This window comes from Amblyomma maculatum, chromosome 2, assembly GCF_055883805.1.
Source record: "Amblyomma maculatum isolate TAMU_Amacu chromosome 2, ASM5588380v1, whole genome shotgun sequence".
NCBI lineage: Eukaryota > Metazoa > Arthropoda > Arachnida > Ixodida > Ixodidae > Amblyomma > Amblyomma maculatum.
This window is the reverse complement of record NC_139345.1, coordinates 99,665,815-99,692,752: the sequence shown is the minus strand read 5'-3', so window position 1 is coordinate 99,692,752 and position 26,938 is coordinate 99,665,815. Positions and strand designations below refer to the sequence as shown.

Here is a 26,938-nt window from a genome sequence, read left to right as displayed (position 1 = left end):
CCAGGCTTTTTAAAAGGATGCAGCAGACGTTTTGAGTGCACCTTCTGGCAGGAGTGGTGCGGCACAACCTTCAGCACATTTTTCACTGTGTTGAACTAAATTAATTAGTTAGAACTAATCAGTTAACTCGTGGAATTTTAGCTCAAGGTAGAAAGGTAGAAAAAAAGAGTCATATGTACAGTTGTAAACTTGCCTTTCTAAAACTGACAACTAGGGTGCTTGCAATAAGGTAACCTTTTTGTAGCTGTTAAATCTCGTTACAAGAGACACTTTTACAAGAGACACTTGGTTATAAGAGACATTTGAAAATGGTTTGGTTGGTTTTCCTATGTCTGCCATGTTAACAACATTGCATAGAAGAGACATGGTTACAAGAGACACTCGGTCACTAAGGGCAACTTTTTCAGGTTCGTGAAGTAAATTCTTCACTATTTAGAAGAGACACAACCCAGGTGTGCTCAAGCAATGCATCTGGAATGTACCAACTCATACATGATGCACTTCAGATTCCCTTAGCTAAATTCTATTCCATATCAGTGTCCTTTTTGTTGTGTATGTCAGGAACTGAGGAGTACTTCCCCATGACTGGAAAGTCAAAATGGCATCGCATTACTGTTACCTATGAAGCAAATCAAAAATGCATGAATGACATTCAGCATTTTTAACTCCTCACTGTTAAAATTTGATCACAAGATGAAAGCATAGACTCCTGATGTCTTTCTCTTTGTGAATCACCTGAGGGTGACGACCATGTACAAGTGCCTCAAAGGTATTAGAGCAATAGGAAGGCTTGCAAAGTGAAGTGCTTTACCTCCAGAATTTGGGAAGGAATACACTCTGCACTCACAAAGATACATACTAGTATGAATAACTTCTTTAAGCTTTCCTGAACAATTTCCTGTTAATGCATGTGAATGCATTTTATGCTGATGTGCAGTAAGCTGATCAACACAGTGCTTTTAGAATTTTTGGTTACAAGAGACCTTGCTTACAAGAGACATGTTTTTCAGGTCTCTTGAGTGTCTCTTGTAACGAGGTTTTACTACTCTTAGTGGCCCCAAGCCAGGGCCTCTGAAATACAGAAATGTAGCACATGACAGCAGTACTACTACACATGATATCATAGAACTAAATCTACAAATCCACAGACCACCATCTTCAACAGGAATTTTGTGGTGGTCATGAGCTTTATGTTGCCCACTGCTCATTCAGTGCATTAATAACAACTTTTAGGCATGACCGAACTCATTCAGGAGTAATGAATGCGGTCTTCTCTCGATCATGTTCGTCGACTTCGATCTGCCAGTACCCGCTGCGTAGATCGAGCGATGAAAAGTATCGGGCGTGGCGAAGTCGGTCGAACGAGTCATCAATTCGAGGCAATGGGTAGACGTCCTTTTTCGTAATTTTGTTAAGCCTCCTATAGTCAACGCAGAATCTGAGTGCTCCGTCCTTTTTAGCGACCAGCACAACTGGTGACGCCCATGGGCTTGTGGACGGCTGGATCACATCATGGCGAAGCATTTCATCAACTTGCGCCCGAATAGCCTCTCGTTCTTTCGGCGATACTCGGTAGGGGTGTTGGCGGATAGGGCGCTCGGTGGGATCAACTATAATTCGATGTTTGGTTACGGACGTCTGTTTCACTTTGGAAGTGACGGCAAAGCAGTCACGGTAAGTCTCCAGAATTGCTTGAAGGCGGCGTTTCTGGGTAAGAGACAAAGCTGGATTCACGTCAGTTTGAACAGTATGTCCAGTGCTCTCGGGAGGGTTCTCGTTGGCCAGCGAAAGGGCGCAATGGGCGGATGGCGCACTGACTTCGTCAAAATAAGCGATAGCTGTACCTTGCGGTAAATGGCGGTATTCGGCACTAAAGTTCATTAAAAGCAGTTCAGTTCGTTTACTTTTCAAGGCGAAGACCCCCCAAGCAACGCAGACTTGTAGGCTCAACAATAAATTCACGTTCGTTTCTGCGAGGCCTTGAAAGGCGGGGGGGTTGTCGCACTGCACTGTAACAAACATGCTGGTGCGTGGAGGTAGAGTGACATGGTCGTCGCACACTCCGAAAACTGGCCTGTCTGTGTAGTCGTCGCTGTGCTGTCTGTACTCGTCGGAAATTGCGCGGTGAGTGGAAAACGTCACCATGAAGTCACGGAGGTTGATGATCGCGTCGTTTTCTCTAAGAAAATCAAGGCCGAGAATCAGGTCCTTGGAGCACTCTGCTAGCACAACAAAGCAGCACGAGAAAGTTACGTGGTGAATCTCGACGCGAGCGGTGCACACTCCGAGCGGCGTTACCACGTGCCCTCCGGCTGTCTTTATCGGGGCTCCGTGCCAAGGAGTCAGGACTTTTCGCAGAATGGTAGCGCCGGTATCTACAAGGGCAGTCGTGTTGTAGTTATCAACGACGATCAGTATTTCGGCGGAATGTAGCTCACCGTCGACAAAGTGCGGCTTGTCAGGGATCGTCGGGCTGAAAGGGTCGTTCGCTGCGTCGAATTACGGCGTCGAAGGTAAGCTTCTGTGATCGTCGGGAGGTCGTCGGACTCGTTGGTCGTGCGGTGCGTCGATTGGGGGCGTCGGAGGAAAGCTTCGGCGATCGTCGAAAAGTGGTCGGATTGTTGATCGGAGCGAAGGGTCGGAGGTCGGTATGTGCAATCGCATCGGTGAGCGGAGGATGTTGGTCGTAATGTCTATCGACGGCGGCCCTACCCCCGAGGGTCGCCGTCTTCAGTTTTCCCGGTGCGGACTTGGGGATTGCCTGAGGAAAGAACGGCGGCTAGTTGAAAACTGTCTCGGCGGTGGTGACCTGGACTGGCGTCGCTGGAGGGACGCAGGTGGGACGTGGTCGCTGAGGTATTGGTCGATATCCCGAGGTCGTTCGCCATAGCGCGGCCGAGGGGCATCCGGGGAAAATCCGCGCAAGCCCATCCGACGGTACGGGCAGTGGCGCAGAACGTGACCGGCTTCGCCGCAGTGGAAGCACAAAGGCAGATTGTTCGGCGTGCGCCACGCGTGTGCTTTGTGAACGGGTGGTCGAGGTTCAGACACACCAGTCGAAACTGGATATTGCGGTGGAGGACGTGCGGGAGGAGCAGGGTTGCAGGGTGCCAATTGTTCAGGCGCAGGGGTACGCAACACGTCGCTGTACGTCATGATCTGTGGTGCAGGCGGCTGGGGTGACGGTACTGATGGCACTGCTTGGCGGAGCTCTTCGCGCACCATATCCGAGATGCCCCCAACACGTGGATGTTGTTCGAGAGAGGGCAGCTTTTGCAGCTCTTCGCGCACGATGCTTCGGATAAGTTCGCGAAGGGCTTCCCTGTCGTTTTCGGCCATTGGCAAGCGGAAGTCTACGGCAGCGATGTTCGCAGAGCGATCAAGGTGTGCAAATCGCTGATTCAAGGCACGCTCGATGCTTGTTGCTTCTTTCGTAAAATCAGCAACAGTACGTGGAGGGTCACGTACAAGGCCAACGAACAGCTGCTCCTTGACGCCTTGCATAAGGTAGCGCACCTTCTTTACCTCCGACATGGACGGATCCGCCCGGTTGAAAAGGCGAGTCATTTCTTCCACAAACATGGCGACGCTTTCATTAGGCCGCTGTGCTCGGGACAGTAGAGCGAGTTCGGCCATCTCTTTTCTTGTATTGTTGCCGAATGTTGCGAGCAGCTGCCGCCGGAAATCCTGCCAGGTGGAAATGGTAGCCTCATGGTTTTCGAACCACATCTTGGCGGCGTCTTCTAGTGCGAAATAAACATTCTGCAATTTTCGCTCCTCGTCCCACGCATTAAACACAGCGACCCGGTCGTAGCTGGTCAGCCAGTCGTCAACGTCTTCGAACTTGTCGCCATGAAACGGCGTGGGCATACATGGAGTATGGCAGATCAGCTGCTGGGCTCTCACGGGAAGCTGAGTGGTGGTCTGAATTGCCGCTGTAGTCATCGTGGTTCGCGGTGGGGAAACAAGAGGACCACACTCGGGTGCTAAGCCTCTCAAGCGACGGCCCGCCTTGTGCACAGGTGTCGTGTCCACGGTGTGTAGATGGGCGTAGGGGGCAGCCAGAGGCTCTTCGTACATGGGATCTACCCAGCACCTCCACTAAAAATGTCACAGAAGCCAGTGAAACTGGTTCAGCAGGTTTACTTAGGACTAAGTAAAAGCACTGGCACGATCAGGCACGGAACCGACTGGTGGGCGAGCACCGAGAGCGAAGACGAGCGCGTGCCAGTCTCCCGAGCTCGCCACATGGCGGCGCCAGTAAGATAACATTGCAGCAATATGGTGATGACAGCATTCAATGCATGCTACAGCATTTGGCCTTCAAAGCATATTCAAGTGAAAAATATTTGAATAAAGAAATTAATGCCTTTACAGCATGGTCTTAACTCGATTTAACGCAGAAATGTATGCTTGATCTACACATCTCGCGCTCTGTCTACGGAAAAAAGTTATCCAATTTCATGCATGCCCATCCGCTCGTCACTGTGTGAACCCCATGCTGCCTGTAGAGCGGTGCGAGAAATTCACTGTTCAGCATTCAACACATGGTCAACAAAAAGCAGCACTAGAATTAGCTATGCATTCACTAAACGTTTACACACCATGTAAACGTAACACACCATCAGTTCGGATCATGGAAGGCAGAGATGAGCTTGATGGCTTTGTTTTGCTATCCGCTAAACCTTCGCATTTGTCAGCAAAGGTACATGAAAATGATAAGGTTGCATAATGAGGTCAGTAACATTAAATGATGCTTTGAAAGAATTAAAAAAAGAAAAGGAGCACCAGTACGCAGCCAAGTGGCTATATCTAGTGACAAATATCTGGTGAAAAATTTCTCAGCAATCAAGAAACAGAGATCGAGAGTCTGTAAGTGTCATTCCATCAAATAGTTCAGTCACATGATGGTATGCTTGGCCACCGGGCTTGTAACTAGCCAAGCCTAGACAACTTGTTGTAATCAAGAAAATTGTTTTTTTTTTCCCTATGCCTTGAAAGTTCACAGTTGTGAACCTTTGATATGACAGCAGGACACAGTTGTCCCATTAGCTTCAAGTGCCTGCAAATTGACAATGGTGCACCTAGGTAAAGCCAACCCCATACCTAACGTGAATCACTGGTTTGGTGTGCAGTTCAGCTTGACTGCTTTTTGAGTGGAAGATGTTGAGATGGTTAGTACATGCAGAACAAGTTAGGCTAGCGGAATTAGTGGCCAAGGTATTGATCCCATGGGTCCCAACGTAGCTCGCTCCTCGGCCTGACATCCCTATCCTTTAACAAATTTGTTACCTCCTCCTTCGTTTCTGCCAGATCACCGCGTAGGCAAGCTACAAGAAAACTTCAAAAAGTTTGATGCCGCAACAAAGATTAAAATGCGGAGATTCGTCCCCTTCACTATCATGCTGTCTATGCGGTGATATCGGGCACATGCAAAAAAGCAGTCAAATTGGAAGGTTCACCAGCTATCCTCAGCCGCCACAAACACAGAGAGAGCATGATCTCGCACCCAATGGCCAGTGCTTCGTGATGGTGACATCAGTCTCAGTATGCTGCCGATGATTCATGTTAGCGTTAACATCTCCAATGTGCCAGCTGCAGCTACCTCATTACTGCAAACTTCCTAACCTCATCTGCCTAACTTTGTGTTGTCCCCTGCTAAGCCTGCCTGCTCATGGAACACAGTAGGCTGTCTTTGGCAACGAATGCTTATTTGCCTTTACTCACTGATTCCACAGGTGCATCCTGTTGTATTGAGAAGCACAACAAGCCTGCTTGCTCAGGAATTGATAGGATCACGATCATTTTCTTAAAAACTTTTACAGATCCACAATTCTTTGCGAAATCTTTGTGCCCTCTTTGCAGTGCTGTTTCATCCATCATGATAGTACAGAAGGGAAGGTGGTTCCTGTGTAGAAATCGGGTAGCACTCCTTCACAACTTAAAGGGCAACTCCGGTGATGTTTTCATCAATTTGTGTTTTTAGTTGAATTACATTCCCCGGCATGTCTCGACTCCAACACAAAAAACCGTTTTTCGAAATTACAATTAGAAGCATTTTTAAAAAAGAAAAACAGCAAATCGAAACCGAAACTGCTTTCATGGCCAGAAACTACGTCCCAGTTGACGAAATGGTGACGTCACACTCAGTATTAGAAAAACACTCGTACGTGCGTTGGATGGAGAAAATAAAGTACGGAAATCATGACGCACTGCATAAAATGTCTGAGATAGTTCAATATAAGCCTTACAATTTCATGGGAAGTGGACAGTAATGCCAGTATACTGTTTGTGACGTCAGAAACTCAGTGTTGCCCGCAGAAATACTCGCAACTTAAGCCATGGTGCCTAAATTTTGTAGAATGAGTCAGGATGGAGAGGAGAACCTATGGTAAAATTTTTACTAGAATATTCGAATGTCGAAAAACCTCCTGAGTTGCCTTTTAACCGCAGGCCCATGACATTTAGCCACAGTAACTTACAAACATCTTGAGCATCACATCTTGTTACTTTTCTTCAATATAACAACTTTTTTAGGTTCAAGTCGACATAGCTTCCAAAAACCTCTCTTGTGCGCAAACGACTATCTTTCACTAATTGTTTTTGTGCTGAGGATGATAACTTTCTTGTAGGCAGCACTTTTTAGGTTTTACTAAGGTGTCTGACATCATTTTATAAAATTTAACATTAATTCACAAATTGGTCATTTAAAAACTGATATTAACAATTTCTTTATGCTGCAGTGGCAGGTTGATGAAGCTCTACACTACAAAGTGCAAGCATACGCATTTTTCTAGCTGCTTTAGCAATAACATCCCTCACTGTTTCCTTAATGGCATTTCATTATTGTTGCTTTCAGTGTACAAATACCTAGGCAATCACATAAGAAACAATCTGACTTGGAAAATACACACAAACTGTACACAGAGTGGTGGATCCTGGATATATTGAACTTAGATATTTTGAGTTACTGGCTATTTCAAATGCATAGGACAGCCCATTTGAAAACCTGTGTACAAGTACGCAGAACTGCAGTTTTGCTGAACGTTCAATATATTGAACTGCACGCTGCATCCTTGTAAGTGGCGCTTCTTGTACGGCACTCTTTCATCGCTTCCTACCGGTGGAGACTGGTCACATTCACCGCCTTAGGAACCTGCCACCTGTGCCGAGACTGCTCGACAGTGTGAGGAGACAAACGTGGCGCATGCTTGAGGGTGGCCTTGGGTTTCTTGTATTCATTTTCTATGCCGCATCAGTGTCATGTGGTAAAGCCAACTAATCTAGCTGAAGCCTAGCTACGACTTTCTCAAGCCAAGCTTAGCTGCTGAAATCATAGCAGAAAGCAACTCTACACCAACTTCTTCGAGCGATTGCTTCAATTATGGTAGACGTGTAGCAGATTGGTATATGTGTGGTAGGCACTGGCTAGTTCCAAAGCACCATCCAAAACAGCTTCGATGCGAAGGAGCTTAGACCTTGCAATGTCTAGAGAACAGTGCACCGCTGGCACGCTTGCAGCGAGTTGCGTGTAATGTATTCTTTTTCTTCTAGGTTACAGGTAAGCAATGCTACCCCGATTTTTCTATGGAGAATTATGCATACAGTATTGGAGTATTTGGCAAACTCCTTTAAGTTCGGTCTTGCCACTGTGGCCAAGTGGCAATTGGGCACTCAACTGCTGAACCCGAAGATGCGCGTTCAATACCGGCAACGGCAGCTGCATTTCAATGGAGGCGAAAAGCAAAGCGCTCACGTATTGTGCAATTTCAGCGCTTCTTAAAGAACCAGAGGGGACTGAAATTTCTGGAACCCTTCACTACAGCATCCCTCTAGCCCGATTCACTCTGGAGTGTTAAACCTCACAAACCAAACCAAACCAAATCTTCAAATTTGATATAGTAGTATTCAGGTTCGACTTACCAACAAGGCTAACTGCACACTCAGATCCTTAAGCTGCCATTCTAAAACTGCGACCAGCCCAGCTTACCTTTATGTTTATCAAACAATAAAAAGGCTTAAACAAGAACACGAACCTTCTCTTGAGTTGGGTTGAATTGAGTTTAAGGAAGAATGTATAAATAAGGTAAAAATACATCCTTAAACAAAGTTGAAAGGTCACTTCTACAAGACCCTCAAGCAATTATACAGAGTGCATTAAGCATATATTTTCTTATTGTTTCAGTGACTTCGCAATGAACTCACCTCAGCTGATCACGTTCTTGCAGGAGTTGCTCAATAAAGTCTTCAATGTCCTCATGATCCTGAAAAGAAAACAAGCCAGCAGACCACAGTAATCATTGCAAAAGATAAAGACAATCGTACGAAAGCATAAGAATGAACCTTAACCTGCAAACTGTCTCCTCTATCCCGGCTGCAACACTGTGCAGTATTTCAGTATTAGAGCTCTTACATGTGCAATCTGAAACTGTTAAACACCTTACTAAGTGTTAGGGGACCGCTGCCTCAGCCTTTAGGAGTAGAATGTGATGTTGGTATCGAGTCCTATTCGCATCCCTTGCTCAATACTCAACACACCAGTTTACAGCAACAGCAGTTTGATATTCCTCAGTCTGCCTTGTCTATAGTAGACTCGGCCACGTAGGACACACACACGTGCACATCAAGCATGATCCAGAGATCCATGTTGGAGTTCAACACCAACACTATCCACAGGCGGTCATCCGAGTCAGCCAAGAAGTGCCCACACCTACTATTCTAGTGCAATCTTGGACATCTGCATAGTTATTACTGTACCACATATGCTAGATCAATTCAAAGACTGCTGTTTCAAGATCCTTGTGAATCTTACTGTATATGCTAGTAGTGTCACATATGCATTATGCGACTTGTGTTACCGGCATCAGTAGTTGGCGTCAACGTTGCGCCTCGTGGAAAGACGAAGAGGACAAAGCGTGTGTGCATGTGCAAGCTGTGGAGCCAGCTGCTGGTGTTCATATATTCACGCACGACAACTGTTAGAGGTGCTGGGTACATCTATGCCCTTTGCTCCTGACCAAAGTAAGCAGAGTGAAGACACAACTGAGCCCTCCCATTGACAAAATGTCTTTCACAATGGCAGCCCACACCAAGGACCTACCATACCATACGCTAGAGGTGCCCCGTTCGTCATTCACTCACCCCGCAAGCCAAGGTCTTTCCATGGCTATCCGTTTGAGGACATAGAAGATTAGCTTGATCACTATGACCATGCCACCGCCTACAGCGAGTGAAACAACCACTGTAAGTTGCGGAACGTGCACTTCGCATTTGAGGACTCTGGCAAGACATTTGAGAACCATGGGTCGGCCCTCATGGCTCAGCAGGAATTTTGTGGACAGCTCCTTCGAGACTATGACAACTCCGGACAAAACAGAAAAGCCGAACAAGCTTTTCAGTGTCAGATACAGCAGCCTAATGAGTGTGTCAAGATGCTTGCGAACGATATGACTCGACTGTTTTAGTGCACTGAACCAAAAAGGTGTGAACAGAGTAAAGAAAAATCAATTTGCTGTTCTCACTCGCAGTCCACCCACTGCCGTAGATGAATTGTTTGTGAAGCTACCACCATGGAGCAGGCGCTGCAGCAAGTATGACTGCACGCTGCAACTCTCAGCTGTTGGCTGTCCTAGCCTCCCACGCGAGATTGGCGACAATTCACATCAGGAGCTTGTGCAACGTATTGCTCGGAAGGCGTTGCAACACCTTCACCCTGTGTGCCTCCAGGCACCTCCCACTGCCGTTTCGAACATTATCCATGATGAGCTACGACATGTGATGCAGCCAATAGCACCACCGCCTCCTGACCCTCCTGTCCTTTCCTACGCTGTCCTTTCCTACTCCGACCCATTTTTCTCATGAGCCCAATCCATCGCAGCAGCACTTCTGGACCTCTGCACCCCGTTACCAGGACTGGCAGCCTACATGGAGGGCGGTCATTTGGTGGACAACTGCCAACCTCTTTGTTCTTAGTGCGGAGAGCCAGACGTTCATATAGGAGCTGCTCTTACAGTCGACTGGGCCTGTAGGGTTTCATGCTGATGCTGCTCATCCTCATTATGGCGAACACCCGCAAGAAATCCAGGAGTACATCACTGGTTGTTTCTCTTCCCCCACTCACCCACACTAGTTCCGGTCATCTTCTCTATGACATTTTTTACCAAAACCATCCTGTGTCCTTCGAGTTGGCCAGGCACAACTCTCCAAGTCCGCATCAGAGAAACTAAGAACAGCGACCGCCAGGGGAAGGGAGCGCTGTTGATCGCACTTTCGAACATCTTCCACCGACATCAGGTACTGCAGCTGTCACCCTGCCGTCTTTCTTCAACAATTTCTTTTTCCACCATTTCAGGTACTCAGTTACGAGTATGAGTAGCGAGCTGGCCCCTGCACTGAAAAACGTAATGATGCCGTGGCATGGTTCATAGAATAATACAGCAGGTGGTCATTCAGCCACACCAAGTGGGAGATGCAATGCTCGAGTTGGAATCCGCAAGGCTACTTTTCCAGTGTGCTTTATTGTTGTGGGTGAGTGCTCCAGGCAAGTGATCCTAGGGACAGACTGTCTTCGCGAATATGGAGCAGTTATTGATCTTCGCGAGCTCCTAGTTATCTTTTTTCCTTCTCAGTGCTCCTGGCCAACCATGATAAACAATCCGTCATGTTTTATGTATCTACTATAACAATGTTCGCCTAATTTCTTGAGCCAACAAGCTAGTCACAGTTGTCGGTAAGGAAAACTGTACTGCTCAGAGCATTGCTGAATGGAACTTATCTTTGCTGCTTGGGAGACAAATTTGTGTAGCTTGAGGTATTGCTGTGCTTTGTGATGGGACCACTCACCAATTCATAGCACACAACTCAATTGCTAATTTCAGAGATCACTGCTCCCAATGAGTGCACCTCTGTCTGTGAGATTTCTGCCGACATTCACCCTCTGGTGCCTGCTCTCATTAGCAGGGTCAGCACTAACGAAAAGTTGTTGACGTCGAAGAAGTTGAGCCTTTCGGCCTTCCTGCATTCTTTCGCAGACTGTTTCACTCTTTCATCAAAACTCGGCCAGACGACTGTCGCCAAGAATCACATTATAACCAGAGACACTGAATGACCCGTGCAGCAACACCCCTACTGAGTGTCCTCAACTGCAAGAGATGCAATTTGCCAATAAGTCCAGTAGATGCTTGATGATGGTAGTATCATACAGCCCTCCACAAGTTCTTGGGCTTCTCCCGTTGTGTTAGTAAAAAAGAAAGATGGGTCTTTATGTTTCTGTGTCTCCTGTTGTGTTAGTAAAGAAGAAAGAAGGGTCTTTATGTTTCTGTGTCAACTGCAAAAAGCTGAACAATGTGACAAAAAAAGGACTTTCATCCCTTTCCCTGAAATAATGACTCTCTGGTTCGTCTTCATTATGCACGATACTCTTTGTCCATGAATCTGCGAAGCGGTTATTTACAAATTGAAGTTGATAAATGCTATTGTGAAACACCATCTTTATAACTCCAGATGGCTTATATGGATTTGAGGTAAAAATACGTATAGCAACAGCCAATTTGGCAGCCTGTGCGCAAACTCGCACTTTTTCCGCCTATCCATGAGGGGCAATGCCAATGACAACAACTGATGTCACTGAGACAAGTCATACAATGCATGTGATAATATCCTTTAGCTTGCTCTCGGACTTCTTTCCCGTTTAGTACAGAGAGGCGGGAGCAGAATGATGACTTCAGTTTGCAGCCGGCCACCATAGTAGTATTTTTTTCTCTTTTTGTTTTTCCTCTTCCATCTTCTTCTCTTCCCTCCCAGCATGTCTGACGTGTCCATCGCGCAGCAAGACAGTTAAGTGTGCCTCTCATCTCCTCAGGGGCATGTTTTCATTTAATTTTCAGAGTCTATCAGCAGCCGTGCAGTTGGCTCCACTCTCCTTAAAGAGGAATGATGATGTCTCAAATAGCATCGTCCCTTGCACTTCGATCAACATTCAGCGTTAATTTCACACACTTACCTAATTCCTACTTATCACACCCACAATTACTCCCACAATTCGTCAAAAACTACCATACACTCATTAGGTCTGCCTTTATACAGCCAGAACCAACGAGGTTTCATGGCCTATATATAGGTAGCATGCCCGTCTTGCAATGCGAAGGTCCAGGGTTTGAATCCTACCACAACTCAAATTAACCCAATTTTCTTTCTAATTCAATTACTTTCCTTTGGTTGCAAAAGCCTCCCTGAAAATTTTGGCGCAAATCTGTACTTTTCTTGACCTGCTTCTGAATTTCGTTAACTTTTTGCTCCCATCAGGATTCATCACTCACGGCCATCAATGCTGGAGCCAACACCAGATTTTCTGAGACATGGGATCCCTAATGATATTGCATTAGTAAAGTACTAGGTATGCAGGTATGCTGCACCAGTATATAAGGATCCCTAATGATATTGCATTAGTAAAGTACTAGGTATGCAGGTATGCTGCACCAGTATATAAGAGATTAGAAGCTCAACAAAACACAAGAAGATGTGCGAGATCTCTGATAACCTCAGCGCATAAAGTGTGGTAACAAACATGGACCATGTTAAACTGGCATCAACAAACTGCTTCAGGTTAATCAGTCATGTGTAATGCTAAAGCTTAAGAAAGAGGGCAGATTACCAAGAAGCATTGTTTAATATATGAATTTATTGTTCTTTACTCCTGTGACATGTTTTGCCCCCAGCACATCATTAACTACCTTGTGCCCGTTTCAGATACTGCCATTTAAGAAACTCCATCGCTTGGAAGTCTTCAAGCAACTATGATTCCAAGCATTACTAACACTCATGCAAACTTAAGTGTCATTAAGGTCATGTGGCATAACTTTACCCGTAAAAATAACAGATGGACAGATGAACAAACGAACTAACTAACTACTGGTTTGACATGCTGTTTATATCCTTGAAAATTTAGCAGACTTTTTCAGGTGCTGACTTCAGAACAAAGTTCTCAGTGTTTTTTTTTTTTTTGGTGAATATTATACTGTGGACATAAATTTCTGGCCTCTTTCAGTGATGTAATGTGGTTTTCTTGCATGGTCAAGAGTCGCTTACAGTTTATCTTGGCTTTCTGTAGCATTTACTTTGATTTTTTGCAGCATCTGATTCACTGGTAATGAAATACAAATGGGCGTTAATTACTGACAAAGCACTTACAGCTGCGCTTGCAGAAGAAAAGGTTACCACATTAAATAAAGTAACAGACATGCATTTCGTCAGGGCCTCTGAGTCACATCTATAATATGTTTATACGTGTTGAAGTTCGCACCAAGACAAAACTATCTGGAAGCTTTAAATCACATTGGTGATCATCACTGCATTCCACTAAGACAAGAAATGGAAACCACATGTCAACATGTGCGCGAGACTTACCTGCATCTCCTCGATTAAGTGCTGAAGAGACTGAAGCCAACTGACAGTGTGCCGGAATTCCTCAGAGTTCAGGATCTTGATTTCATTCTGAGGAAAGAAAGGCAGCACATAAAGCGCAGCCCAGTTTATGGAGCTTTCACTGATGCCATCTGCTAGCTCCTTCGGTTAAAGGAACAAAAAACTGCTGACGATTACGACAATACTCACAATGCGAAATTTGAGCGCAACCCTCTACATCACAGAAAACCTGCCGTCTATGTCATTCCCGGCGTAAGAGAAAAGCATACATCCGTTCTGTCAATGGTACACTCCCACTGCCCCACAGTGCACAGTGCTTCCAGCTGAGCAGTGTCACCGAGAGCCCAATCGGAGAAATTTTATGAAAATGAATTTTAGCGCGATTACCACACCTTTCAGTTGAGCAGTGACAGCTAGCAACAACTAGAAGAAATTTTATAAAAACTAATAAAAGCGCAATAAAACATGCTAATTCCTGACAATTCTGCAGAACAATTCATTAGTGCTGCGCATTCTAACATAAAAAACAGTACATAAAACCTACTTGTTCTGTTTTGTTTTTCTTTCTCCCCTTCATTGATTAACTCTGCAGGATAATTTTCTGAACACGCAACAAAATTTGGAGGAACGATTAAACTCCATGTTTAAGGGCAGGACACAATAGCATTAAGGGGACCCTCAATACCCCTAAGCTGCCGTTCACCAAAATGTTTGATACGTCAATGTTCAGTATGACCACGGAAAGCTACCCAAGACCAAACAGAATCTTGCACCCCAAAACTGGCTGGAGGACCAAGGGGTCACCCTATCACAGTTGGCCCCAAGGATAAGGAAAGAATGGCACCGAGGTTAAGTGTGGGATGCGATAGCATTAAGGGGTCCTTCAGTACCCCAACGCTGTTATTCACAAGACTGCCCATGACACCCGTATTCTGGACGACCGTGGCATACTGCATGAGGCCGAGCAAAATCTTGCGCCCCAAGTTGCCAACTGTGAGGGGCCACTCTATTATAGATAGGGTAGCCCCATAGCCACCTGCCACATATGACAATATATTCAGAAAGCACAGAAAATTTACATTCACACAGATGTAATGTCATGTGTTATAGCATGCACAAAGTATGCACCCAGCTATCGTTAGCCCGGGGAATGTACAACAGAGATGCTGAACACAAGTTCTGGCATACAGACACAAATAAGGCATCAAGTGCACCTACATATCTATGGCTGCTTCATTTTCCCCTGTCTAGATCATTGTTTATTACAGGTGTGTGAATATTTGATTATGAATCGAATATGTTTGTTATTTGATTCCTATTCGTGTTTGAAAAAGTATTCCAAAATTACCGAATACGGCGAAAATTTTCGAATTCACCGCAATTTCACCACACTGCATGCTTCACCACAATGCTTGACCGTATACACTTCTGTATAGTTCTAATTTTATTTGTAAATACCATGAGAACTTTGAAATAAACATGATGGACAAGGTTTGCTATTTTTTAATTTTCAGTTTTTTTCCATTGCTCAGATATTCGAAGACATTTTTTCCCCATGTATTTGTACTCTATTCATATTCGAAAATTTCTATATTTGCACACCCCTATTGTTTATCCATGGTATAATATAAGCTCAGCTGATAAAAGCTTAATGAGACACCAGTAAGCTAAGCTTCCCCTTGGGTGGGCATCCAAAAATCTGCTGTAAAGAAACTGGTTAAGAAAGGAGCGAAGCAAAGGAGAGACAGAGGGTGGAATGGAGGCCTGTGAAATAATTCTGACCATTTGGCATTCGTTATGTGCACTGACATTGCACAACAAGAGCTCCCGAAGTTGAAAACGGGTAAACACATACTGCCAGTTCCCAGATGATAGCCCCTGTTCTCCAGCCATAGTTGAGAGTCAGGTCGGCAAGGTCACTGTAGATCTGGTCACCAAAGTAGAGGACGTTGTTGCCGCACCATCCAGTCATGGCTTGGAGCTGAGTGACTGTGCCCTGGATTAGAGGAAAGGGGGAGAAAAGTCAAAAGGACAGCTTTATTTGTAAAGTGAATCACAAGGAGAATTTATTTACAACCGATCACTGACTAGCATTTGAGCTGCCCTTAATGTAATCCATGCATAACAATATCATAGACATGTTACCTATTTTTGGTGTACGTAAAGCAATGCACAAAATGTTAGGCTCCTTTTATTATTACAAGGTGATCACAGTTTAAATACAATTTTACAAGCTCATATTCCATGAACATGTCAATTTTTACGAATAAATTTTGAAATAGTCTTAGCAGAAGCAGCTGAACTTTGTGTTTAAACTCAACTGAACAAAACGAAACTAGCCGCTCAACACTATCCTGCAAAGCAACTAAGAATCATCCTCGTTTTTCGAGTGTCATCTTTTTTGCTGCAATTTGCTGCAAAAAGGCATCTTTATGCTCCCTCTTTTAACGCAGTTTTTTTTTTTTGTACTTTGCAACTTCAGCTGTGCATAGTATATATTGTTCAGAGGATTATATGACTAAAATGCACTCTTGCCTATTCTCAATACAACCAGTTTGTTCAAAGTGCTTTCATTCCCATCATCATCAAGAAAATCGTTTCCCTTAATTTTAGGCCCAACACAGTAGTATCAACAGATTTCCGCTGCACTTTAAGTGTGCATTATCGAGGCTTAACTACACAATGTAGGCATTAGTTAGGCTAACTACTATGTTTCAGGTACTCAATACTGCTGCTCTTATCTATAGTGACACCCGCTACTCTCCAAGAAAACACAAATTATGGGGTAGACTTGAGCTACACCTTTTAGGACATAATGTAATAGCATAGGCAACCACCCGATATATACAGTCGAACCCGGATATATCGAACTCGAAGGGGATCGCGAAATAGTTCGATATATCGATAATTCGATATACAGAAATCGGCTTGTGACGGCACTTATGATGCGAAAAAACGATACCGTATTTGTCGCGTAATCAACCCACCCTCCATTTTTGCACCCGAGAATTTGAAAAAAAAAATGTGTTAAGGCTAGCTCGCTCACATGCAAGCGACAGAGCGAAAATTTTCAAACTTGTTGGAACTGTGTCCCTCTCGCCGCTCGAGCCACCGCGGCAGCTCAAAACAAGGTTTCTGTGTTGCATGTCGATGGCGCGCGTCAGTCCGTTTCGGTCGTCTCATCCACAGCTCATTGGCAGCGTGCCAAGATGCTGCGCAGCGATAACGTCAGGGCGCGTTTATCTTTTTATAGCTCCTGCGGTGGCGGGGAGCGAACTTGGCAGAGTGCCCGTGATGGCTTGATTGCACAAGCCTGGTTCGATTTATCACGCCGCGCTTGGGGCGGGCGTCATGATCGCAGCAGCTGACCGCGTGCTTTCGCTGATTCATACATGCAAGGATAAACGATAAAAAATAAAATAGAATAAACAATCCGCAAAAAAAAAAAATCTCTGCCGCTTTTTAACGTCCGCAGCCGCCATATCTTACGCTACGCCGCACGTACAGCCCAACGATAGGAAAGGATGACTCTCGCAAAAAAGAAAAAAAAAGGAACAGAGAGCTGGTGCTTCTTAACATCCGCAGGCGCCATAGCCACGTCCACCGCCGCGCCGCCGCACGTAGAGAGTTCGCAACACACGCTGGAGAAAGCGTCCGACGGCTGTCTGAAAACGGGCTGAGCTGGCTTGGCGCATGCGTCGCGCGTGCTGAAGGAGAGAGATAGCTCAGCAAAAGAATGGGCACACACCCACGCACATGGCTTGCAAACGTCATGTGTTGGCGCGCGGGAAACGACAACTGCAGATGCGCGCGCCTTTGGGGAATGGGCGCGGCGCTGCCCGGACCAGCTGTCGCCGAACTGTCCCCTCTCATTCCTTCCGCGCGTGGCTTGAAAACGTCACGCGGCAAACGGCCAAGGGTAATGCAACCGTCTTTGGGGAAGGCACGCTTTCCAGTGCGTGGTGCGGAGTTCGATATATCGAACGACCGGTGAAATTGAGTTCGATATATGACACGGCTTTCCTATACTTTTACATGGGATTTTCAAGGGGATATTTCGTGAGTTCGATATAACCAAAATTCGATATATCCGGGTTCGATATAACCGGGTTCGACTGTATAACGCCCTGCTTTAGCCAAGCTGTATGAATGTGCCTGCATAGCCTAGGTGTAGCATGGCTAACTCGGTATCTGAAAGCAGCGGAAGGCTGATTCTTACTCCAGCATCATGAGTTGGCAACTCCTGCCAACTTTCTGATATCATGTGGTCTCGTTAAGTCACACAAACTAGTTAAGAAGCAGTGCTCGGCCATGTCAGCTGCCAGCTACCACTTGCCAGCACCGTGTCCCAGATTTCTCGCTCCCAACACTGCCGCTGGATTTTCTGAGTATGGGACATTTAATGCTATCATGATAATTCGTGAATCACTGGGGAGGAAACTGTTACCCCGGCGAAAAAAAATGCTGCATTTAAAGTTCTTGTATGACATCTACAACAATAAAACCAAAATCAATAAACCATGTAGTAAAAGAATCCTTACTATGTTTCAGGGAAGAAGGACAATACCATGAAAATAAAAAATTATAACTGCCAGATTAATATTCTGAAGTACTCATTTTTCCTCAATACAATAACAGATTGTAATATGCTGCCGAATGAAGTATCCACAAGTCTGAACTTTCAGGCTGCTTTAGAAAAATGTCATGTGCCTTAGTCCTTGTGGTTGGTTGCACAAACCAAGGATATAGCCTATACCTTTCTTTGTATGTGCTACCAGAGCTGTTATTGCATTTTTTTTTACCATGTCATGTTTTGCTGTGTTGCATTTTATCAGTGCTTTCGATGTAATAACAGCCCTACATTAATGTTTCTCAGGACAACGTAAGTAATGCAGGTATCTTGAATAAATAAATAATTAAATATCTCAATAGGGTAAAGAAAAGCAGCCATTCCAAAAAAAAGACCCAAAAGCCCACTGCTGAAGCATAAGCGCTGTCCATTTTTACCAACCAAAGAGATGGTAGCCTAGTCATTACAGTCTAACACAGAGACGTCCACCACTCACAAACTGTACTTACACAAGAACAGTTTCATGAATCTCAGTTTATCACAGAATTGGAACAGAAAAGTTCATACGAAAAGCTTCAAAAGTTTGCTGCAATCCAAGCAAGTGACAACTAAGCCTGTGTTAGTGCCGGCCACATTGGCACTCATGCAAGTGCCATCATCGCAGGCATCAAGTCAGAGCCTCCTCTATTTTTTTTTGTGCTTGCACTAAGACTTCTGAAGCACTGTCCGATGACAATGACCATATTGCCAGATTTCACCGAGGTGTGGCGCTGCCAGCTCTAGATGAATGGTCAGTTGCCAGCACTACAATGTTAGTGTGCGAAGTATGGCGTGCAGAGGGTGCACAGTGAGCGAGGAGACTATCGACCACCTGGTTCTTGGCCGCGCGGGCCTCACACCAGGGCTGACAGAGGGCACTACACTCCCACAGGCGCTTGCCTTCATTATACGTCACGCTTCTGACAGTGCAAGTCAATTCAAAGAGGTGGCCAAGACCAAGAGCCGCCTGAGAGAGTGGTGGAAGCTAGTGCGACCAAATTAATAGCTGAAAATGTTACCGTGTATCTATGTACTTGTATGTGTTCGTATGCAGTAGGTAAAAGTGAGCCAGGCCAGGATATTGTTCTAATGTAGCATCCACCCGTTACAAAGAGGAAGGCCACAACATCCATCCATCCATCCGGATGGACAGGCGCGGGTTTGTTGCAGCAGTTGCAGCCAGGGACTGTGACAGCCGTGGAATTAACCAGAGTCCGGCCTGTTTATCAAGGACTAATTCATCCTATGCCATGTAATACCGATCAATTCTCGACAACATGAAAGAGAGACAATTTTCCTGCCACATCTCAGAGACTGCAAAATGAATGGCAATAGAAAGTCAGCTGCAATAGACTGCCTGTCTGCTCTTTAGCTGCATTTGCTTTAGTAGATGCTCAGTAACTTTTTGCCAATACACTGTGATCCCCCCTTGCCTTCCTAGCACAACCAAGACCTTAACTATAATTGAGTAAAACTGATGGTGCGCCATTCATAACTTGCAAGTCTTGCAAGCAGCACGTATGTTCAGGCAGTTTGTTAGAGGCATACATGCACTCTTATGCCTGGAGACTTTCAGATTTCATTCCATGAGCTTCGTAGCGACGATGCACAGTGGTCAAAAATCATTTCTAGAAAAGAGTGGCTGTTGACCACCACATCACAGTATTTGGTGGTCTGCAGAAAACATTTCCTTTCAAACAACTGCAAAGATGGAATGCAATTACTGGTTTGCTAAAATGAGGTGTAACTCTGATAATTTTTTCCGACTGTGCAGAACACATGGAGCCACCTGAAAACAGGCTGCGAAGCAATGCTGCTGTACGGAAGCGGTACATATCCCTTCGTGCTGTGAGTTTCAATTTCACAGCAGGGCAAGCAATCTCGTAAAAATGCCACCTTTCGTAGTGTGCACCGTACCTCTTGCACCTCTGCACCCATTGACCTCCGCGTCCAGCGAATGGTAACCAAAGTTGCATTAAGTGGCGTGTCGCTGGCCGGTCCAATAGTTCGAAAAATGCCTCTTTTTTGACGTTTCATAGAGAGCAGCAGACTTTTTCCCTGATATGTTTTCCACTAGGTGGACAAAGCTTTCCATGTCTGAGATGGGGGTACTTTATTGAAGTGGCATAAGAGTCTGCTTTCCCATCGAGTCATGGGGCTGTGGAGGAGTCATGGTTTGACAATGAAGCGAATTCTTGAACTTGCGAAACTGTATGCTGAGAGTGACTCTGTGGTGATGTGCTGCCCCTTTCGACAACAGGAATAACAAAGCGCAGATGGTCACAGAAGCAATGAAAAGAACTGGTGTTCCATAAAATATGTGCTGTTCTCTTTAACTTGACATTCCTTGAAATATGTGCTGTTCTCTTTAACTTGACATTCCTTGAAGTTTAACGAATTTTATATTTGTGTCCTTTAATAGAGTAGAAAATTGTGAAGAAAATAAAGCAATTACTATCTTGTGTCTCTTTCAGTAAAATTTATCCCGACTATTATAGAGCGCAGCACACGGTTAAAGGCGAAGAAATTGCAGCGCAGAATACCAGGCAGGAATGTTGCAAAAGGCCTGGAAGCCAAGTGGTTATGGAAATGTAACAACTGGTGTCCCGGCAATAGGAGGGCTCTTTGTGTACATGCATGCATATGCTTGTGTTTTGGCCCTCCAATGGAAGCATCACAAGCCTGCAATGCTCAATAATGGGGACACATTCCCATTGTGCAAAAGAAACTAAGTATTAGTTGGAACATATGTACGGTCGTGAGCAAAAGTGATATACAACACTCAGCCAGTGACGGAGATTCGAAAAACTGCATCTAAATGCCATCTAGCGACAGCGACAGGGACAGTTACAGTGGCACATGCATGTTGATAAAATGGGGCACAGCCATTATTGTCTCGATTTTAGATAGCTGTTTCTAGATGGCTGTCCAATGCAATTTTCCCGAGCTCTGCCATCGGCTGAGTGTTGTATACCACTTTTGCTCACGACTGTACATTCCTGTGAATGAATATGAGTAGAATTCACTGAAAACGAACAACAATACATTTTATACAGTTCTATTAAATAAGCACAGATGTTTTCTAATAAGGACAGATGTACAGACGTAGCGCATACTCTTCAAAACTGATGTCGTCGACTTCGGCATCGCTGGCGCAACCAGTAGCATTGCGCACTTCGTCACAGAGTTTATCACAGTCACTGGAATCATCAGTGCCTGGTTTGAGCGATCTCCTGCGCGAAAAGCCCGCGTGCGCGAAGCAATTCGCAATCTCCAGTGGACAAACTTGTCGCCAGGCTTCGGCGATCAGGTGGACTGCACCCAGTAATCTATTTTATACCTCTTACCACTGTCGTAAGAACACAAAATTCGGTACAGGAAGCTTTTCCTATAGAATTTGAGAGCAACCTCAATGACTCCTTGGTCCACCAGCTGGAGCACGGACGTCATATTCGCAGGCAGGAACTCCAACGTAACTGCCTCCAAGTTGTCAATTTTTCCGTGGCCGGAGCAATTGCTGACTTTAAACAACACTTTCCTGCCGTCCTTCGCCATTTTGCGATCAAGAGCATGTACATACTCTTCAAAGAGTGCTACAGTCATCCAGGCCATTTTATTGGTGCAGTAAGTCACATCTCTTGGGAGCATTGCATTTTGCGATTTGCCAATAACAAGCAGCAGCAGCTTTTATTGCAGATGAAGTTGGCTCCGAAAATTATCATCACCCTGTCTTGATGCTGCTCAGCGGCTGTGCAGGCTTCTTCCTTCAGCGTGTATGTGCGGCTAGGCAGCATCTTATAGAAGAGTGCTGCTTCGTCAAGGTTGAAGATGTCCTTGTCCACGTAAGCCTTTTGCAGCTCAGCGAGGCACTGGTTTTGCCAGTTCATCAACAGTGCCGCTTTCGCTGAGGCCTGTCTTCGAGACCATGTTATTTCTCTGTTTAAACCGTTCAAACCAGCCATTGCTGCAATTGAAGTCTGTGTTGCCCATCTGCAATGCCAGAGCGTCTGCCTTTCCCATCATCATTTGGGTGGTCAAGGGAAGGTTGGCTGCCCTGACATTCTGGAGCCACAACATCAGTGCTGCTTCTACCTCTAGGAATTTTGAGGCCCGAATCTACTTCCGCTTGCTTGAGAAGCTTTGATTGAAGCCATCCAAGACCATCTGCCTGTTCTTTAATACTATCAAGAGTGTCGACAAGGGGATGTCAATTCTTTGGCAATGCTTGTTTTGGACCTTCCTTCTTTGTCTACTTCCTTGATTAAGGCGACTTTTTTCTCCTGTGTCAGAGATTTGCACTGCTTGCGGCGGGACATCGTCGTCCGTTGCGCACACCACATACACAACAAAAACTGAAGTCAACACTTCGTGCGCATAGCGCGACGAAACAGAACCACACAATCACTGCATCGCTCTTGCCGGTATGCACGTGCGAAGGGCAGCTGACCGAACTACACCGAACCGACTGCTCGATAAGACACATCAGCCCAAGTGTGTCAGTGGCGCTCACGTGACTGCTCCCAAGGCGAAAAGCAGCTACGTCCGCGAGAATTTTGTATTTGCTCTTCAAACATGACTGCATTCGGCACTTAGTAGGAACCAAGCGCTCGCTCAGAGCACATATCACTTTTCGGAAATTACCTTTGCCTTCGGTCCTTCCGGTCAAAATTTCGAGATATCTGCATTACGCCCGAAAAATGCTTCGAGATAAACAGAAGCTAATACATAGCAGCTATGGGAGGTGAAGGTGCGGCATGAAAAACTTTTGACTCGACCGATTTTTCACGATATGTGAGTTCATGTTAACGAGGGTTTACTACCACACAAACCCGCACATAATACGAGGTTTCTTTTTCGATTTTATTGTGTCAGATTTTTGCCTCGTATTACATGCGGATTTTAACAAATTTTCTGCCTAAATTCTGAGTTCCGGCCTTGTTATCAATCAGCGCTATCAGCATCAGCCTTCCAGCCAAAGGAGGTGCTATCTAGCAATGACGTTTGCTGACCATTTTTATGGTTTCGGTTTCATCATGCTGATCCCACGATCCTCATGATCACGGTGCCCACAATACACACGCGGCCGAACGGTCGATCGCACAATGTAGGGTTAGCGAAAGGGTCACTCGGCATATTGCATGGGTCTCCCACGGGCCTCTCCATCCATGCTGATCACACTTTACAGCCCAATCGCGGATGTCTGACCAACATTCCCAAGGAGAGTGTTGGTCGCGCCTTCGAGAAATGCGGAATATCGTTCATGTTTAGAGCTACTGAAGATGAAGATGTCTTTAGCAATGGACTCGAGGCAGAGGTACACCGGACGACAGAGATCGCGAAGACACTGGTCCGAGAACACTCTCTGGACGAGTATGTCCTGCGCCTGCGCGCGGTGTTAAACGTGAAGAGGCCCGAGCGCTATGTGACCCATGCTAGCCGGCAGCTCGTGCACTGCCATCCCACATCCGAGCTCGAAGTTGCTCCCTGGTTTTAGAACAAATTGATGACCATGTGGCTTCCACGATTGTTGGGACGAATGTGAATTGCTCTTCACCTCATGGTGTGTGAAATTCTTCGATCAAGCATGTTGGCGCGAGAAAGGGATCGAACGAGTGCTAGCATATGAAAGTTCCTGGCACTATTTGGTGCCTGGTGCGAGGTGGCGCTGGATGTGAAAGTGCGGAACGCGTACACTTCGCTGGGCAACCACGAAATATAATGCAAATACTTTTACTGATTTTTCATCGCCTGCATTATACGTGGATTAAAACTTTTATTACACAGAAATTACACCTCGTATTATATGCGGGTTTGTATGTCAGACGCGAGTTTGCACAATAATGTCACACATTCCATGTTTCACTCTTTCATATCTGGATATAAACTGTGTTCACGTGTCAAACTCACAGTAGGCCACAAAACTTGCAGCCCCTTCTTAAAGTACTAAAATAAGCAATGAACGAGGTGCTATAAAGTATGATTCGTTCTCCATTAATCAAATTTCCCATTCCCTCTCAATGGTCACCAACACCATTAGTCTTGAGTACCCATCTTGGTATGCCCTATTTTGGTACATAATGAGTGCATGCCAAAAGAGTGTTTTCTTTTTTGTTTTTGTTAACAAATATTTCTTGTGCACAAGACGCTAATGAAGATCCCAAGGAAATGAAGTACTGAGTGACAACTGTACCAACCTCAATGTAGACCTTGTTCTTCTCCAACTTGGTGACACGCTCCCAGAGCTGACTTTTTGTTTCGGGATCGTAGACACGAAATGGCCTGCAAGAAAAGTGCAGCAATGAATCAACATGCACACTATAACAGCACAACGATGACTTTGACTCAAAATTCTAATTTCCAGTATTCCTTTCACTCTATGCTGGAGCCCTCTTTGAGTAATGCTAAACTTTTGGGGAAAAAGAAGAAAACTTTCACATCAGACTTTTGTGAGCAGCATGCTGTTATTGCTCAGCAATAAACTGCAATCTTCCATGATTAATAATTTAGCGTGTCTTTTTTTTTTTTGTATGCATGTAGGTACTCACATCGAAACTTGACACTCTTTCCAGGGTATCAATTGTGCACTTCTTTTACCTATTTCCGTCATAATAAGTTCAGTAAACCAATCAATACACTTCAGGCACTTTAAAAGCGTTTATGCTCCAGAAACAAGCAAATGAAGCTTGACATTCACCAGAGCCATATGAGAAGTACCACAAAATACTGTCACTCATGTTGAAAAAAAAAGAAATGGATACCAAAACTTATTCCTATGCCTGTCTCGATATCTTTATGCATACTTTTAGACAGTTCATTTTATTTGAGGCATGCAAATATTCAAAATTTCGAATACGAATCGAATGTTTGTCCTTCAATTCATATTCAATAAATAGTATTAGAAATTATCAAATATTCAAAAATACCAAATACACCGAAAATTTTCAAATTCACTGCAGTTTCCCCACACTGCGCGTTTCACCGCAACGCTTAACCACGTGGGCTGTGTAGTGAAACATCCTCAAAATGCGACGGGGCCATTTTGTGAAGAGGGCTTTCCTAACAGTGTGCGCAAAGCGAAGCACATGACAAAACCGAGGAAAAAAACGTTCGGTTGCATCTGAAATGTTTACATCCATCGTGCTGGTTTTTATCAGATAACTTTACTGTAATGCAATTGGTTTTGTTGGCCGTTTATTCAGGGCCATTCAATAATTCAAGCTCTCGGTCAATTCAGATGTTTATTTTTTTGTCCCTTGAAGACCGAATTAACGAGAGTTTACTCCATTCAGCAGCAACATGACAGCCCAACTCGATTTAATGCAGGTCCTCCTGTACAAAACTCTGGTATATAGAATATTGTACAAAATTTATACTGGATCTCTCAGTAAGGTACACGCTTCTATGCAATTCTAGTTCGATTTTATTTGCAAATGACGTGAATTCTTCAACAAACAACTGATCAGGTATTTGATATTCAAAGGCATTTTTCTGCTATAGTATTAGTATTCATTTTGCATTCAAAAATTTAAACATTTGCACAACTCTAATTTTATTACATAGACATTTGTGGAAATTGCATGTTAAACAGGCAAGATTTGACAGTATTCAGGTTGCATTTACATACATGGGCATAGCACCTGAAAATATTATCAATTATACAAAAAGGAGGGGTTCGTGAAGCACTGAAGTAAAATTCGGTTTTTATTATGATCGGAAAAATAAACCTGTCAAAAAATGGTTCATTTTGTTAATGCATTACCATGCATACACAGCACTGAGATCAGCCAACGAAACTGCCTTTTACTCTAGCCTTTCACCACAGGATTGTCTAGCTAACCATGCAGCCAGAGTTCAACAACTATGCATGCCCTGCAGTCGATTAGCTGCTAGCATTAAGAAGCAACTCAGTAGCTCGAGCATGTCAAGGAACTGCAAAGATAAATGCTGCACTCCGTGCGCCGTGCCTACCCTCTCTGATTACACATAAAGCTGAGCTTTGGAAAGAACTCACTTATGAAAACTGTGAAGCAGCAACATAAGCTGCAATGCATAAGATACCTGGAAGAGGCGGCAACCTAGCCATAGTTCAAATAAAAGCTGTAGAAACGTAATTACTGCATTTAACATCGAGCACCCCGCTGAAAAGATGGCACTCTTCCTGCATATATAAGGAGGCATTTGGAGCCTTTCACAGAATACCATTTGCAAAGGTAACATCAGTAAGAAATCATGAGTATGATTTAAATGCTTAAGGATTGAATTGTTTTTTGGACTCTTAGATAAGACGCTGCAAGTTGAAGTGTTTTGAGGAACCGACCAGATACCGTGAAAGGAGCGATTCATTCGTGCCAGGTACCAGTGACCATAGTGCAAATTGGCACAGAGCAGACACAAATAAATTAAAAGGCAGAACCCACAGGGTATCGAATGCAAAAGATGACACAATGTTAGAGCCCGCCCAGCATTCAGTACACCATAAAGTAGACTGCCTACTTTATGCCATTTCTCAAAGCCTGCAAAGTTAATTTTTCGCTGAGTAAAAGCATTAAACTGAACTCAAACTCAGTCAGCAGTTGTCTAAGCTTGTCACCTTCTATACCAGCAAGGGATCTCTGTATCCCTTACTCAAGTTCAAGTGCTGCAAAGCTAACATGTGGAAATACTAAACTAACTTCCAGCCATCACAAGTCAGTTGCCAGGCCCTAAAGTATGCTATCATCTCCCTCGACTCACTCAGGACTGTAAAAAAATAAATTAAATTCCACAGTCACACTTCTTAATGGCAGCAAAATGCATAGTATCATGCCATAGAGAACTGCTGCCTTGACCAACTGCCCTCCTGACAATAATATTTTGTTTCCCTTGAAACAGCATGTTGAGAGAGATGCACAGTTCAAAAGTACTCAC

At 44.7% G+C, this 26,938-nt stretch overlaps 1 protein-coding gene across 1 annotated transcript in view; it reads right to left on the bottom strand.

Moving 5' to 3' along the window:
- Nt5c (5' nucleotidase C) overlaps nucleotides 1-26,938 on the bottom strand; it is a 54,510-nt gene that overhangs the window by 1,078 nt on the left and 26,494 nt on the right. The window contains exons 10-13 of the mRNA XM_084594834.1: nucleotides 24,226-24,310; nucleotides 15,278-15,418; nucleotides 13,405-13,491; nucleotides 8,206-8,264 (exon numbers count right to left, since the gene is read on the bottom strand). Of these exons, the coding sequence (XP_084450960.1) occupies nucleotides 8,206-8,264; nucleotides 13,405-13,491; nucleotides 15,278-15,418; nucleotides 24,226-24,310 (372 nt within the window). The remainder of the gene's footprint in view (nucleotides 1-8,205; nucleotides 8,265-13,404; nucleotides 13,492-15,277; nucleotides 15,419-24,225; nucleotides 24,311-26,938) is intronic.